Source organism: Paralichthys olivaceus, chromosome 8, assembly GCF_024713975.1.
Source record: "Paralichthys olivaceus isolate ysfri-2021 chromosome 8, ASM2471397v2, whole genome shotgun sequence".
Taxonomy (NCBI): Eukaryota; Metazoa; Chordata; class Actinopteri; order Pleuronectiformes; family Paralichthyidae; genus Paralichthys; species Paralichthys olivaceus.
The window spans coordinates 25,871,954-25,888,809 of record NC_091100.1 but is presented as its reverse complement, the minus strand read 5'-3'; the positions used below and the strand labels follow the sequence as shown (position 1 = coordinate 25,888,809).

The window sequence follows — 16,856 nt, the reverse complement described above, 5'->3', positions numbered from 1 at the left end:
CACAGGTGACTGTGGAGAGGAAAAACTCCCTCATTAACAGGGAGAAACCTCTGGCAGAACCAGGTTCAATGTGGGCGGTCATCTGCCTCGACCGGTTGGGGTGAGGAAAGAAAAGTAAGGGGGGAGGAAAGGAGAGATGGGTGGAGAGCGGGGGAGAGAAGAGAGACATGAGGTGGTTGTTGTCCTGCAGTCCCGGTGCCAGGAGATAGAGAGAAGAGCCAGAGGGACTATGGGAGGACAAAGTGACACTTTGACATGATGACATGTTAAAATGAATAAATAAATAAATAAGCAGGTGTGGGGGGACAGAGAGACAGAGGGAAGTGAAGAAGTGCTCAGTGCATGATGGGAGTTCCCCCAGCAGTCTAAACCTATAGCAGCACAACTAAGGGATGGTTCAGGACTCACCTGATCCAGAACTAACTATAGGCTTTGTCAAAGAGGAAGGTTTTTAGTTTTACTTTAAACGCTGGGACAGTGTCTGCCTCCCGAACCCAGAGTGGGAGCTGGTTCCATAGGAGAGGAGCCTGATAGCTAATGTGAGGACTTGCCTGTTGGATGAGACCAGAGGTCATCTCAGCAGCTCACAGTCCAGCTCCTGAGATGACCCTCTGGTCAGTGTGAGAAACCCTTATTCTCAGCTGCCACTGTGTTATGTTACAATGTATCGAAATTCATTTTGGAAGGTAAAAATGGATCTAAGATATAATATTTGTTGGTTTCTGCCGGCTGTAGCTCTGGAGGTAGAGCAGGTTGTCCACTAACCAAAAGTTTGGCATGTCGATCCCTGTGTCTCCCATTCCCGAGCGCTGAAGTGTCCTTAGGCAAGATATTAGACTCCACATTGCCTGTGCCGATGGTGTACGATTTATGTATGATAGAGAAATTGCTGCACATAAAATAAATCATTACAATAAAATAAATCTATATATATATATTTATATATACTGTTTACATGCAAACATTTGATTGATAATTAATGATTCATTTCTAATTTATTTTTGAGGAATTGTATTGCTTAATATTGTAATATAGTACAAATCTGTGCATATGTGAATATTTCAAACAGGATAAGCTGGAGAATATCTCTTGTATGTTTAAAGGTCTATTTATTATGATGCCAACCACCAGTTGATGTTGGGGACAAATCTTCAGTTGTGCACCTTTCAAGTGTTTTGCCCTTGATACAGGCTGAAGTTGAGGGTACGCTGAGGCTAAAGATAAGTCTGACTGGCTTCTAGCTTGTATGGCAGTACTATGAAAGCCAGGGGGCCTGCTCAGCAGATCATTGCTCTATGCCTTTTTAAACTAAACACCTACTGTCAGTCAGCAGAGTCAAAAGCTCTCCCAGTTTAGAACATTGGTCAAGATGGAGAATATGGCACTTATTAGGGTGCCATCTACTAGTGGATGTTAGTGACCAACAGATGTTAGGGACATCTCTAGACTATAATCTGAGATTTCTGGTCCTTTTCCACACTACAGCATTCGTTGTGGCTTGTGAATAGTGCGTGTACAATGGCTTGTCTGGGCAATTTGTATGCCATCTCTTCACAGATGGATCATTCCTCTGCTCACTGTAGCAAATTGTGTGACCTTATTAACTGCAAAAATGTGCAGGATTTTCCCTTAAATGAACATGCAACTCCATCTACTGACGGCGTTTTCTCAGTGAAGCAGTGCACCTCACTCTCTGTGTGTTCTCTCACTCTAAACCTCCTCTGCTTGTTGTCCAGGTGCAGCATCGGATCACAGGGCAGGTGATGGCACTGAAAATGAACACACTGGCTAGCAACAAGGCTAACATGCTACGAGAAGTTCAGCTCATGAACAGGCTCTGTCACCCTAATATACTCAGGTAAGTGTGGTGGAAATCTTTTATAGTTTAAATGGAACTTTTATATTCCTGTCTTGGCCTTTTATGAACTGAACTGTGACCTGAAGCTTTTATGACCTTTCAATTACTTACTGACTGTGCGAGGACTTATTTTCTGTCTGCTCTATCTTCAGAGGAAACTAATACAAATAAGTTCCCTGTGTCTTAATTCCTGTCTCAAACTGTGCCTACAGAACCAGTCTGAACTGGCTGAGACAAACAGCCTTAGTTCTCCTATACTGGACGTTTGCATTTGACTGTTCTTCATCAGCACTCTGAGATCCCTGTGACTCTCTGTGTTAATCCTTTCTGCAGAAAGCTCCCGATAAAATACACAAAGACAAATTTGGTAACCCAGCCTCTTCTATTTTTAGATTTCCATCACATAGGTAATAATATTTATTTAAGAAGACGTCTAACTCACAGTACGATGCCTTTATTTTACCAGTGAAGTTTAGATCTAGAGGGTGTATTTTTTATTAATATTAAAAACAGAGGTGAGTGGTGCTTGTGTCATTTTGTAATATCAGCTCTATCCATAGCAATCAATCAATCCAATTTTATTTGTAGAGCCCATATTCACAAGTCACAATTTGTCTCACAGAGCTTTAACAAGGTGTGACATCCTCTGTCCTTAACTCTCAACATGAGTAAGGAAAAACTACCAAAAAAAACCTTTTAACAGGGGAAAACCATAGAAACCTCAGTGAGATCCACAAGTGAGGGATCCCTCTCTCAGAATGTCAGATGTGCAATAGATAAAATAACAATATTTAACATTGACGAGGAGAGACAGCGCCTAACATAAATGCAGAGGAAACATTTGTACATAAGAAATTGTCATTGTGCTCCTAGTAACACTAAGAGCTTTAGAAGTGTTTGCTCCTGTGAATTGCAGGACCTATGCTGTGTGCCCTTCTGAACTGGTTGACTTTGTGCCTCAACAAATTGTCAAAATAGTTTTTGAAATAAAAGTTTTTAAAGTTTTAATGCATTTGCAAAACATTCTTTAAAAAATGAGTTTCTCTTTTTCCTAATGGGATATCGAGTGTGAAGGAAAAAGTGTATACTTAATATTTGTATATGAGGTATTAATACCCTCAGTGTGGAGGCCCATCCTGAATGCCTGTGTTCAACTCAACTGCTGCTGATTTCTCAAAAACAGAAACAATACTGTTAGAAAATCTGTGAATGTTTTTGAATACAGATCATCTCAATCCATATGTCAAAGCAAAGTTTCAGCAGCTGGCGGGGTCGTGCTGTTTGACTGAATAAAAAACAGAAGTGTTTCATCACTCAGTTGAGACTGACCATTTCAAATACTGCAACTTCACTACCTGTGAGAAATAGAAGTGGGGGGTTAGTTTGTATGTTGGGGCTTTGAAAGGAGGGATGTAATAATCAGAAGGGGAATGTGAAAATAATGATTGTTGGAAAAATTCAAATATGATACAAATATGATACACACTACTTTTTGAACCACATTTTCTTCTTACAACATCTGTTCCAGGGTGCAGATGGCTCCTCCAGGGACTGGAGCGGCTCATCCAGTGGGCAAGGATGAGCTTCAAGCCCGCCAAGTCTAGGTCCCTGGTCCTGAAGAAAGGCAAAGTGACTGACCAGTTCCGCTTTGCTCTGGGAGGGACCAGAATTCCATCTGTGACCGAAAAACCTGTCAAGACCCTGGGCAAGATCTTTGACAGCTCCCTGAAGGACTCAGCAGCCATAAAACAGACTAAGTGTGATCTGGCAACCTGGCTCACCACTATCGACAAGTCTGGTCTCCCAGGGAAATTTAAAGCCTGGATCTACCAGCACAGAGTCCTGCCAAGGATACTCTGGCCCCTGCTGGTCTACGAGGTACCGATAACAACGGTAGAGGCTCTAGAGAAGTCCATCAGCCAATTTCTCAGGAGATGGCTGGGGCTCCCTCGGTCCTTGAGCAGCCTCGCCTTGTACGGCCATTCCACCAAACTGCAGCTCCCTTTTAGCGGACTTACGGAGGAGTTCAAAGTCACCCGCACCAGAGAGGCGATGATGTACAGGGATTCCAAGGACGTCAGAGTCGCGACAGCAGGGATCCTCGTGAAGACTGGGAGAAAGTGGCAAGCTCAGGAGGCCATCACCAGAGCTGAGACGCGACTGAGGCACAAGATGCTAGTGGGCTCGGTTGCAAGGGGGCGGGCAGGGCTGGGCAGCTTTCCAAAACCGCGGTACGACCAAGCCCGGGGAAAGGAAAAGCGCCAGCTGGTCCAGGATGAGATCAGAGCGGAGGAGGAGGAAAACCGATACAGCAGGATGGTCGGCATGTCCAAGCAAGGGGCATGGACTCGGTGGGAGCATGCAGAACCCCGCAAGATCACTTGGACAGAGTTGTGGAGAGCGGAGCCACTACGCATCAAGTTCCTCATCCAATCAGTCTATGACGTCCTACCGAGCCGTGCCAACCTGCTCACCTGGGGCTTAGCCGATACACCCGAATGCAAGCTGTGCCAGAGGAGGGGCACCCTGGAGCACATCCTGAGCTGCTGCCCAAAAGCGCTAGGAGAGGGACGGTACCGCTGGCGCCACGACCAAGTTTTAAGATCTTTGGCAGACGCCATCTGCACAGCGATCCAGCACAGCAAGACCCAGGCTGCCCCCAAACAGTCAATGTCCTTCATTAGACCGGGCCAGAAGGCACGCAAACACCAGCCCAGTTCGACAGGGGGGATCCTCACCTCAGCTCGCGACTGGCAGCTCCAAGTTGACCTCGGTAGACAGCTAAAGTTCCCAATCATCATCACAACCACGCTTCTCCGCCCTGACATGGTATTAACATCAGAGTCCACCAAGCAAGTGGTGCTGATAGAACTAACTGTCCCCTGGGAGGACCGCATCGATGAGGCAAACGAGCGAAAGAGGGCCAAGTACGCCGAGCTCATCGCTGAGTGCCGGAGCAATGGCTGGAAAGCCCGCTGCGAGCCAGTTGAGGTTGGGTGCCGTGGCTTTGCTGGCCAGTCACTGGCACGAACCCTCAAACTCCTTGGAGCAAACGGTCTGCACACCAAAAGAGCCACCAAGAACACGCTAGAGGCCGCGGAGAGAGCCTCAAGGTGGCTGTGGATCCACAGGGGGGATCCGTGGAACAACGCGCCACTTGGACACAAGCCGGGGACTGATCACCCCCGGCTGGGTCGCCCAGGAGAGGGTGTATGAAGATTCAAAGACCCGAAACACCCTATGACCCTCGGTTCTTCACTGATGACATGTCCAAGTATCACCGTAAGGTGTATTCAACTCCCCACCTCTCCTTAGGTTTCTCGGTGTTTGTGTGCACGAAGGTCAACTCCACGCTCTGACTGAGGTAAAACATTTTTAGTGTTAAATGTCACGATGCATAAGCTTTTCTCTAATGCTTTTTTTCATACATCTGTGTTTGAGTGTTGTCAAGGTACCAACATTTTGCTATCGGTACCAACATGTATTACGATAAAAAGCTATCAAAATGATCGCATGTAACACAATTTTCATCAGCGAGAAGGTAAGACAAATTTTTTCTCATTCTCTTGTTCAATGAGAAAAGTTTAAAACCACAACCTGCACTCGTGAGCTAAAAAAAAAAAATTATCATGATAATTATCCTGATTATTGACTGATATAAACATTTTTATCGATGCCAGCCATATATACACCAACAGACTGACTGGGGGCGCCACAGATATTGAGTAAAATCATAATAAACATTATCTCAATACCAATAAGCAGTGTGTGTGTCATCCAAGTGTCTGTAAGCCCCAACATTAAAATTCGACTCAAAGCAGCGTCACTTACAAACGAGCCCACAGCGAGCATGTGATGACATCAGCTACACTCTCGCTGTGTTCTGCATGTGTGAAAGGCAGACTAAGGGTAAACTCTGCAGCCAATTCACCAGGTTTTACCTAAAGGTCATGTTTGAAAACGGCTAACAAGAACTACTGCCAATGCCTTGCCCTCCAAAACATTGAGCTCAGTTCCAAGGACACTTTTTGTCAGCAAAGGGGACCAGAGACAGAGAGGGGCTCCTCTCATGAGTATTGTGCTATTTTTTTTAAATTGTGCAGCCCTACAGTCAAACCAATAAACAAACCTCAAAATATTAAGTGAGATCTCTAGCCATTGGTGGAGCGACTCAGGACCAATGATAGAAAATAATATAACCACACTCAAAGAAAGAAAAACAAGTAATCCACAAATTAACTACAAAATAACAGAAATACAAACCAGAATAAACCCTACAATTTATAGAAATGGAACAAAACTAAATTAACCAAATGAATATATCAATGGTTAAAAATAGTGGTGTCAGACTTTGCCTGCCAAAGGTTACACCACCAGCCGATCAACACGGGTGGAGATGCCGTGAATAAAGCGGCCAGCCAGCACCAGAACCAGCGTAGGGCAGAGCTACCAGATCCCAACAGAACCCACAGAGCCAAAACAGCAGAACTACTCCAGGGAGTGTTGGCGAGAGACAAGCCACACACTTAACTGCAGCCTTTTGCTATGCGCAGAAGGGCAAGAGTGTCGCTCCAAGCGGCACAAATATGCTGCGGACACGAACCCAACCCCGTCTGTCAGTATAGCCGGGCTACACATACATCATGTGACGTACCTCAGTCTCCACAATCATCTACATTACACACCTAGCTGTCTATTTAAGGAGAGAAAATTTCCCATTACTCCCTTTGCTTGACCGGCTGCTGCATCGGTATTGCTGTGGTACAGGTGGATACTAGGGTGGTGGAGGGGGTGAAGCAACTGGTAATGATACTGCAGCAGCATTGCGAGCAAAGGGGTTGATGGGAAATCTCTCTCTGCTTAAATAGGCCACCTAATAAGGTGGGTGTGTATAATAGATGATTGTGGAGAATGAGGTATGTCACATGATGTGAGCAGCACAGCTCGAGTTGGCTGCCTGAACTAGCTTGCAGGGTTTGCTCCATTTCTTTCACTGTTTAAAAATAAGTGATCTTTTACATCACATATAATTCCTGCGATATGATAGTAATTATGTGTTTGTATCAAGCAAAACTTTTAGGAATGGATATAGTTCTTCATAGGTTTATTAGCTGGTGGCAACCAACATCAAGGTGCATTTCCACCATCTACTGAGTTGTTGCACAGTTCCTGGAGGTACTGCAGTACCAGGTTGATCTGAGTGGATGGAGCAAGCACAGATATTGTCTGTGAAACCAAAGCCTAATACTATGCTAATGAATATAGTTCAATGAGTGATTACCTTTTTGTCTGCCTTTGTTACAGTCACAGTTGAGGGGTGGGGCTGCTTCTCACTTGGGGTTTCCTTTGATCATTCAATTCCTTTAAATTCCTTTCTTTTGATTTCTTTGCGTTAATTACCTATCATGCTTAAATTCCTTTAATCATCCTTTAGTCAAAGACAAAAAGGAAGTGAAGAATCAGTCTTAAGCAACCAGCCAATTGGCAAAAACAGAAGATTCTTCACAAGACACTTTGGAAAACGCAGTGTGAACAGCTCAGAGAAAACAATTTTTTGCACACTCATATTGATACAACAGTTGCAATGGGGACAATTCAGACACAGACTCTCCAGTCAGGTAACCAGTCAGACATAAATGCTGAGACTGTCCGCCCATACTTCAATTCCTTTTTTAAGAAGATCACCGCGGAGCAGTGGAGGCTGTTGAAGTCAAGCAAACCGGATGAAGCCACAAAAATACTGTTGGCAGATCTTATGCTGAACTTAATGATGACCATCTCCAATGCCGTTTCAAAGCAAAGTACCCACGTACCTGTGTCTCAGGAAAGGGTTCAGTCCATTCTTGGCAACACTGTCAAGAACGGTTTTTCACCAGGCAACACAAAATGTTCTAAGAGTTTGGATCAACTCACAGACCTGGTTGTAGAGGAGGTGACGGAGACTGTCAACTCCATCTTGTCTGCAAGCTCAGCCTGTGTGACCTCTGGGATACCATCCCGCACCATTAACCCAAATAAACTCCAGGAGATGATCTGTTATGCCTGCAAGACGTTAAAGGCAGACAAACAGATCAAACGCTTGTTCAAGAGTCAATCTCACAGGATAAGTCATTCTATTTCCTCAGAAGAGCAGAACACTACAGACCATTCTCTTCAGAAGGCTAGGAGCTCTTCAAGCTCCCACTCGTCACGAATCAGTTCCAACTTGGAAATTTCCTCAGAGGGTTCACCAACCAGTAGTGTAGAAAGTGTAAAGAGGATTATCCAGGAAACAATCAACAATAGTTTGACTGACATCACAACATTCTTTAATGAGTTCAATGACAGTCTTAAGCTCAATGCTTCGATTTCTCGAGAGATTTATGAGGCTTTAGATGATATTATTGAGTCAATCCTTAAGGAAAGCAAAAAAGGGAAGGAATCTCAAGAGCCAAGCTCCTCAATCCCTAAAGGAATGCGGACAATCAATAGGCTTTTCATAAAGACTTTTGCATCAGCAGGGACGCTCCAAATACTGACACAGGTCGCAAAGAAATTCAAAAAGGAGACTGAATTCAAAAGCAGGCAGGCAATAACCTCACTGATAGCGAGTATTGATGCTGTGCTTCTGAAGCAGGAGAAGCAGGGAGGTGGAAATGAAAGTTGTGCTTCCCAAACACTGAAAAAGCCTACATCTGAAAAGGTTATTGCATTCACAAAACAGCTTTCTGATCTAATCTATGAGCACATCATACCTGGAAAGATTGCAGAACCCAGTTCAAGTCCAGTGGCTGTTCCTAAGGCACATAAGGGCATGTATGCAGACATACAGACCAGAGTGTTTTGTTTCCTGTCCTTGATAAGCTGGTGGCTGAATAACCAGGTTAACAGCCACACAGATAGGGTGACAGAGGCTTTAAATGCCATTGACACAATGGAAACATCATCAGATATCAGCAGCATTGAGGAGAACACACCAAGGCAGTCAATATCATCCGAGATCAGCAGCATTGAGGGGGACAAACCGAGGCAGTCAATATCATCAGAGATCAGCAGTATTGAGGAGGACACACCAAGGCAGTCAACATCATCAGAGATCAACAGCAGAGGGAAGAAAAGATCGAAGCAGTCAACTTCATCAGAGATCAGCAGTATTGAGGAGGACACATCGAGGCAGTCAATATCATCAGAGATCAACAGCAAAAGGAAGAAAATATCGAAGCAGTCAACATCATCAGGGATCAGCAGTATTGAGGAGGACACATCGAGGCAGTCAATATCATCAGAGATCAACAGCAGAGGGAAGAAAAGATCGAAGAAGTCAACATCATCAGAGATCAGCAGCAATGAGGAGAAAACAAAGAATCAGTCAACTTTATCAGGGGTCAACAGCAAGAGGAAGAACACATCGAATCAGTCAAGACCATCAGGGGTCAACAACAGGAAGAACAGCACATTGAGTCAGTCATCATCAGGGGCCAGCAGCGGGGGGAGGAACTCTTCAAATCAGTCAACATCATCAGTGGTCAACAACAGGAAGAACAGCACATTGAGTCAGTCATCATCGAGGGCCAGCAGCGGGGGGAGGAACTCATCGAATCAGCCAACATCATCATTGGTCAGTAGCAGGGGGAGGAACTCTTCAGATCAGTCAACATCATCAGTGGTCAACAACAGGAAGAACAGCACATTGAGTCAGTCATCATCGAGGGCCAGCAGCGGGGGGAGGAACTCATCGAATCAGCCAACACCATCATTGGTCAGCAGCAGGGTGAGGAACTCATCTAATCAGTCAACACGATCATTGGTCAGTAGCAGGGTGAGGAACTCATCGAATCAGTCAACATCATCATTGGTCAGTAGCAGGGTGAGGAACTCATCTAATCAGTCAACACCATCATTGGTCAGCAGCAGGGTGAGGAACTCATCTAATCAGTCAACACCATCATTGGTCAGCAGCAGGGAATCGAATCAGTCAATATCATCAGAGAATGTAAAGATGTTTGCAGCAGAAAGATATAAAATGTATGTCAGGGTTCTTGTGGACCAGCTCATCACAAAAATCTATGATAATGCCAGGATGACCAGGATCGGTGCCGACATAATGGACATAAGTCATCAACTGCTGGAGGGAATATGGGCGGAGGTCAAAGACATTGACTTAGCTGTTAACCCACAGATAATCAAAGACCTTGACAAAGCCATTTTCAAGGAGTTGCGTAAGAAGTGGAAACCTCAGAACTTGCTGTTTGCCTTTCGTTTAAGGGAGCCAGAACTTGAGGAATCAATTGTCTCCTCTTTGAAAAGACGGCTTCGCAAAAAGCGTGGCTTCCTCTCTTCCTTTTTTTCAAACATCTTTTCCATATTCAAGAGATAAAAATAAAAGGTGGAACAGTGCACCAAGTCAGTGGATGCACCATGATGTCCGTTGCCACCTGCCAAAAGACTGAACAAGGAAAAAATAGAAGAGCTCCTGAAAATTCATCATATTGCTCTGTTACTGTACTAGACTAAAGACTGTAGACTGTACTAGACTAAAGGTACAGTGTGTAGAATTTAGTGATATCTAGTGTTGAAATTTTACTCCCCTCGGAACTCCCCTCGCCTCACCCTCGCCTTCCAAACATAAAAAAGAAACTGTGGCAGCCTTTAATTGTCATAAAAACTCAAAAGGTGTTCAGTTTGTCCAGTCTGGACTAGTGTTGTCACGGTACCAACATTTTGGTACCGGTACCAACATGTATTTCGATACTTTTCTGTACTTTTCGAAATAAAAAGAGAACACAAAAAATGTCATTATTGACTGTATTTTAATTGAAAAACTTAGAACTATAACATCATGCATCAGTAAATTAAATAAAATACCACTAAGACAGGCTTAAATTTTTTCCAGAGCTACTTTTAGCACTGAATGTGGCTTTTTTTCATGGGTATATAACTTATTACCTGTCGTTCTCTGAACTCCTTGTGCAGGTCTGGGTGCTTTTCCTTCAAGTGTTTGCCAAGTTGGAAGTGTTTCCACCCTTGGCCCCACATGTTTAGTAACACCGTTTGCATAGTGGTGCATCGGTGTTAATGGCCTCACCGCGCTCATTTGTTTTCAAGCCAAAGTAATTCCATGTAGCACTTCACGTACCTGGTTTATCTACGAGTTTCGGCGTGGTGATGGTTGCAGCAGCTGCCATTCTCTCTCTGCTCCTGTCTCTCTCTTTCTCACCTTTACCTCTCTCTGTCGCCAGACTCCTGCTCCGTTTGCTGCTCAGCACTGCTCACTGGTGACGTCAACAGGCGACTGTGGAGAGGAAAAACTCCCTCATTAACAGGGAGAAACCTCTGGCAGAACCAGGCTCAATGTGGGCGGTCATCTGCCTCGACCGGTTGGGGTGAGGAAAGAAAAGTAAGGGGGGAGGAAAGGAGAGATGGGTGGAAAGCGTGGGAGAGAAGAGAGAGATGAGGTGGTTGTTGTCCTGCAGTCCCGGTGCCAGGAGATAGAGAGAAGAGCCAGAGGGACTATGGGAGGACAAAGTGACACTTTGACATGATGACATGTTAAAATGAATAAATAAATAAATAAACAGGTGTGGGGGGGCAGAGAGACAGAGGGAAGTGAAGAAGTGCTCAGTGCATGATGGGAATTCCCCCAGCAGTCTAAACCTATAGCAGCACAACTAAGGGATGGTTCAGGACTCACCTGATCCAGAACTAACTATAGGCTTTGTCAAAGAGGAAGGTTTTTAGTTTTACTTTAAACGCTGGGACAGTGTCTGCCTCCCGAACCCAGAGTGGGAGCTGGTTCCATAGGAGAGGAGCCTGATAGCTAATGTGAGGACTTGCCTGTTGGATGAGACCAGAGGTCATCTCAGCAGCTCACAGTCCAGCTCCTGAGATGACCCTCTGGTCTGTGTGAGAAACCCTTATTCTCAGCTGCCACTGTGTTATGTTACAATGTTTCGAAATTCATTTTGGAAGGTAAAAATGGATCTAAGATATAATATTTGTTGGTTTCTGCCGGCTGTAGCTCTGGAGGTAGAGCAGGTTGTCCACTAACCAAAAGTTTGGCATGTCGATCCCTGTGTCTCCCATTCCCGAGCGCTGAAGTGTCCTTAGGCAAGATATTAGACTCCACATTGCCTGTGCCGATGGTGTACGATTTATGTATGATAGAGAAATTGCTGCACATAAAATAAATCATTACAATAAAATAAATCTATATATATATATTTATATATACTGTTTACATGCAAACATTTGATTGATAATTAATGATTCATTTCTAATTTATTTTTGAGGAATTGTATTGCTTAATATTGTAATACAGTACAAATCTGTGCATATGTGAATATTTCAAACAGGACAAGCTGGAGAATATCTCTTGTATGTTTGAAGGTCTATTTATTATGATGCCAACCACCAGTTGATGTTAACAGATGTTGGGGACAAATCTTCAGTTGTGCACCTTTCAAGTGTTTTGCCCTTGATACAGGCTGAAGTTGAGGGTACGCTGAGGCTAAAGATAAGTCTGACTGGCTTCTAGCTTGTATGGCAGTACTATGAAAGCCAGGGGGCCTGCTCAGCAGATCATTGCTCTATGCCTTTTTAAACTAAACACCTACTGTCAGTCAGCAGAGTCAAAAGCTCTCCCAGTTTAGAACATTGGTCAAGATGGAGAATATGGCACTTATTAGGGTGCCATCTACTAGTGGATGTTAGTGACCAACAGATGTTAGGGACATCTCTAGACTATAATCTGAGATTTCTGGTCCTTTTCCACACTACAGCATTCGTTGTGGCTTGTGAATAGTGCGTGTACAATGGCTTGTCTGGGCAATTTGTATGCCATCTCTTCACAGATGGATCATTCCTCTGCTCACTGTAGCAAATTGTGTGACCTTATTAACTGCAAAAATGTGCAGGATTTTCCCTTAAATGAACATGCAACTCCATCTACTGACGGCGTTTTCTCAGTGAAGCAGTGCACCTCACTCTCTGTGTGTTCTCTCACTCTAAACCTCCTCTGCTTGTTGTCCAGGTGCAGCATCGGATCACAGGGCAGGTGATGGCACTGAAAATGAACACACTGGCTAGCAACAAGGCTAACATGCTACGAGAAGTTCAGCTCATGAACAGGCTCTGTCACCCTAATATACTCAGGTAAGTGTGGTGGAAATCTTTTATAGTTTAAATGGAACTTTTATATTCCTGTCTTGGCCTTTTATGAACTGAACTGTGACCTGAAGCTTTTATGACCTTTCAATTACTTACTGACTGTGCGAGGACTTATTTTCTGTCTGCTCTATCTTCAGAGGAAACTAATACAAATAAGTTCCCTGTGTCTTAATTCCTGTCTCAAACTGTGCCTACAGAACCAGTCTGAACTGGCTGAGACAAACAGCCTTAGTTCTCCTATACTGGACGTTTGCATTTGACTGCACTCTGAGATCCTTGTGACTCTCTGTGTTGATCCTTTCTGCAGAAAGCTCCCGATAAAATACACAAAGACAAATTTGGTAACCCAGCCTCTTCTATTTTTAGATTTCCATCACATAAGTAATAATATTTATTTAAGAAGACGTCTAACTCACAGTACGATGCCTTTATTTTACCAGTAAAGTTTAGATCTAGAGGGTGTATTTTTTATTATTAAAAACAGAGGTGAGTGGTGCTTGTGTCATTTTGTAATATCAGCTCTATCCATAGCAATCAATCAATCCAATTTTATTTGTAGAGCCCATATTCACAAGTCACAATTTGTCTCACAGAGCTTTAACAAGGTGTGACATCCTCTGTCCTTAACTCTCAACATGAGTAAGGAAAAACTACCAAAAAAAACCTTTTAACAGGGGAAAACCATAGAAACCTCGGTGAGATCCACAAGTGAGGGATCCCTCTCCCAGAATGTCAGATGTGCAATAGATAAAATAACAATATTTAACATTGACGAGGAGAGACAGCGTCTAACATAAATGAAGAGGATTTGTACATAAGAAAATGTTCTTCCATGTCATTGTGCTCCTAGTAACACTAAGAGCTTTAGAAGTGTTTGCTCCTGTGAATTGCAGGACCTATGCTGTGTGCCCTTCTGAACTGGTTGACTTTGTGCCTCAACAAATTGTCAAAATAGTTTTTGAAATAAAAGTTTTTAAAGTTTTAATGCATTTGCAAAACATTCTTTAAAAAATGAGTTTCTCTTTTTCCTAATGGGATATCGAGTGTGAATGAAAAAGTGTATACTTAACATTTGTATATGAGGTATTAATCCCATCCTGAATGCCTGTGTTCAACTCAATTGCTGCTGATTTCTCAAAAACAGAAACAATACAGTTAGAAAATCTGTGAATGTTTTTGAAATACAGATCATCTCAATCCATATTTCAAAGCAAAGTTTCAGCAGCTGGCGGGGTCGTGCTGTTTGACTGAATAAAAAACAGAAGTGTTTCATCACTCAGTTGAGACTGACCATTTCAAATACTGCAACTTCACTACCTGTGAGAAATAGAAGTGGGGGGTTAGTTTGTATGTTGGGGCTTTGTAAGGAGGGATGTAATAATCAGAAGGGGAATGTGAAAATAATGATTGTTGGAAAAATACAAATATGATACACACTACTTTTTGAACCACATTTTCTTCTTACAACATCTGTTCCAGGGTGCAGATGGCTCCTCCAGGGACTGGAGCGGCTCATCCAGTGGGCAAGGATGAGCTTCAAGCCCGCCAAGTCTAGGTCCCTGGTCCTGAAGAAAGGCAAAGTGACTGACCAGTTCCGCTTTGCTCTGGGAGGGACCAGAATTCCATCTGTGACCGAAAAACTTGTCAAGACCCTGGGCAAGATCTTTGACAGCTCCCTGAAGGACTCAGCAGCCATAAAACAGACTAAGTGTGATCTGGCAACCTGGCTCACCACTATCGACAAGTCTGGTCTCCCAGGGAAATTTAAAGCCTGGATCTACCAGCACGGAGTCCTGCCAAGGATACTCTGGCCCCTGCTGGTCTACAAGGTACCGATAACAACGGTAGAGGCTCTAGAGAAGTCCATCAGCCAATTTCTCAGGAGATGGCTGGGGCTCCCTCGGTCCTTGAGCAGCATCGCCTTGTACGGCCATTCCACCAAACTGCAGCTCCCTTTTAGCGGACTTACGGAGGAGTTCAAAGTCACCCGCACCAGAGAGGCGATGATGTACAGGGATTCCACGGACATCAGAGTCACGACAGCAGGGATCCTCGTGAAGACTGGGAAAAAGTGGCAAGCTCAGGAGGCCATCACCAGAGCTGAGACGCGACTGAGGCACAAGATGCTAGTGGGCTCGGTTGCAAGGGGGCGGGCAGGGCTGGGCAGCTTTCCAAAACCGCGGTACGACCAAGCCCGGGGAAAGGAAAAGCGCCAGCTGGTCCAGGATGAGATCAGAGCGGAGGAGGAGGAAAACCGATACAGCAGGATGGTCGGCATGTCCAAGCAAGGGGCATGGACTCGGTGGGAGCATGCAGAACCCCGCAAGATCACTTGGACAGAGTTGTGGAGAGCGGAGCCACTACGCATCAAGTTCCTCATCCAATCAGTCTATAACGTCCTACCGAGCCCTGCCAACCTGCACACCTGGGGCTTAGCAGATACACCCGAATGCAAGCTGTGCCAGAGGAGGGGCACCCTGGAGCACATCCTGAGCTGCTGCCCAAAAGCGCTAGGAGAGGGACGGTACCGCTGGCGCCACGACCAAGTTTTAAGATCTTTGGCAGACGCCATCTGCACAGCGATCCAGCACAGCAAGACCCAGGCTGCCCCCAAACAGTCAATGTCCTTCATTAGACCGGGCCAGAAGGCACGCAAACACCAGCCCAGTTCGACAGGGGGGATCCTCACCTCAGCTCGCGACTGGCAGCTCCAAGTTGACCTCGGTAGACAGCTAAAGTTCCCAATCATCATCACAACCACGCTTCTCCGCCCTGACATGGTATTAACATCAGAGTCCACCAAGCAAGTGGTGCTGATAGAACTAACTGTCCCCTGGGAGGACCGCATCGATGAGGCAAACGAGCGAAAGAGGGCCAAGTACGCCGAGCTCATCGCTGAGTGCCGGAGCAATGGCTGGAAAGCCCGCTGCGAGCCAGTTGAGGTTGGGTGCCGTGGCTTTGCTGGCCAGTCACTGGCACGAACCCTCAAACTCCTTGGAGCAAACGGTCTGCACACCAAAAGAGCCACCAAGAACACGCTAGAGGCCGCGGAGAGAGCCTCAAGGTGGCTGTGGATCTGCAGGGGGGATCCGTGGAACAACGCGCCACTTGGACACAAGCCGGGGACTGATCATCCCCGGCTGGGTCGCCCAGGAGAGGGTGTATGAAGATTCAAAGACCCGAAACACCCTATGACCCTCGGTTCTTCACTGATGACATGTCCAAGTATCACCGTAAGGTGTATTCAGCTCCCCACCTCTCCTTAGGTTTCTCGGGGTTTGTGTGCACGAAGGTCAACTCCACGCTCTGACTGAGGTAAAACATTTTTAGTGTTAAATGTCACGATGCATAAGCTTTTCTCTAATGCTTTTTTTCATACATCTGTGTTTGAGTGTTGTCAAGGTACCAACATTTTGCTATCGGTACCAACATGTATTACGATAAAAAGCTATCAAAATGATCGCATGTAACACAATTTTCATCAGCGAGAAGGTAAGACAAATTTTTTCTCATTCTCTTGTTCAATGAGAAAAGTTTAAAACCACAACCTGCACTCGTGAGCTAAAAAAAAAAATTATCATGATAATTATCCTGATTATTGACTGATATAAACATTTTTATCGATGCCAGCCATATATACACCAACAGACTGACTGGGGGCGCCACAGATATTGAGTAAAATCATAATAAACATTATCTCAATACCAATAAGCAGTGTGTGTGTCATCCAAGTGTCTGTAAGCCCCAACATTAAAATTCGACTCAAAGCAGCGTCACTTACAAACGAGCCCACAGCGAGCATGTGATGACATCAGCTACACTCTCGCTGTGTTGTGCATGTGTGAAAGGCAGA

At 44.7% G+C, this 16,856-nt stretch overlaps 1 protein-coding gene across 1 annotated transcript; it reads left to right on the top strand.

Annotated features, from left to right (window-relative positions):
* The first annotated feature begins 1,112 nt into the window (after window positions 1-1,112).
* On the top strand, window positions 1,113-14,588 carry LOC138411213 (uncharacterized). The gene is made up of 3 exons (XM_069530632.1): window positions 1,113-1,858; window positions 3,387-5,222; window positions 11,077-14,588. Exon 2 carries the CDS (start codon window positions 3,437-3,439, stop codon window positions 5,072-5,074), a length of 1,638 nt encoding a protein of 545 aa, XP_069386733.1. The 5' UTR covers window positions 1,113-1,858; window positions 3,387-3,436; the 3' UTR covers window positions 5,075-5,222; window positions 11,077-14,588.
* Window positions 14,589-16,856: the final 2,268 nt, after the last annotated feature.

Coding starts and splice junctions, on each gene's coding strand:
- LOC138411213 (XM_069530632.1), top strand. CDS start 3,437: ATGAGCTTCAAGCCCGCCAAGTCTAGGTCCCTGGTCCTGAAGAAAGGC.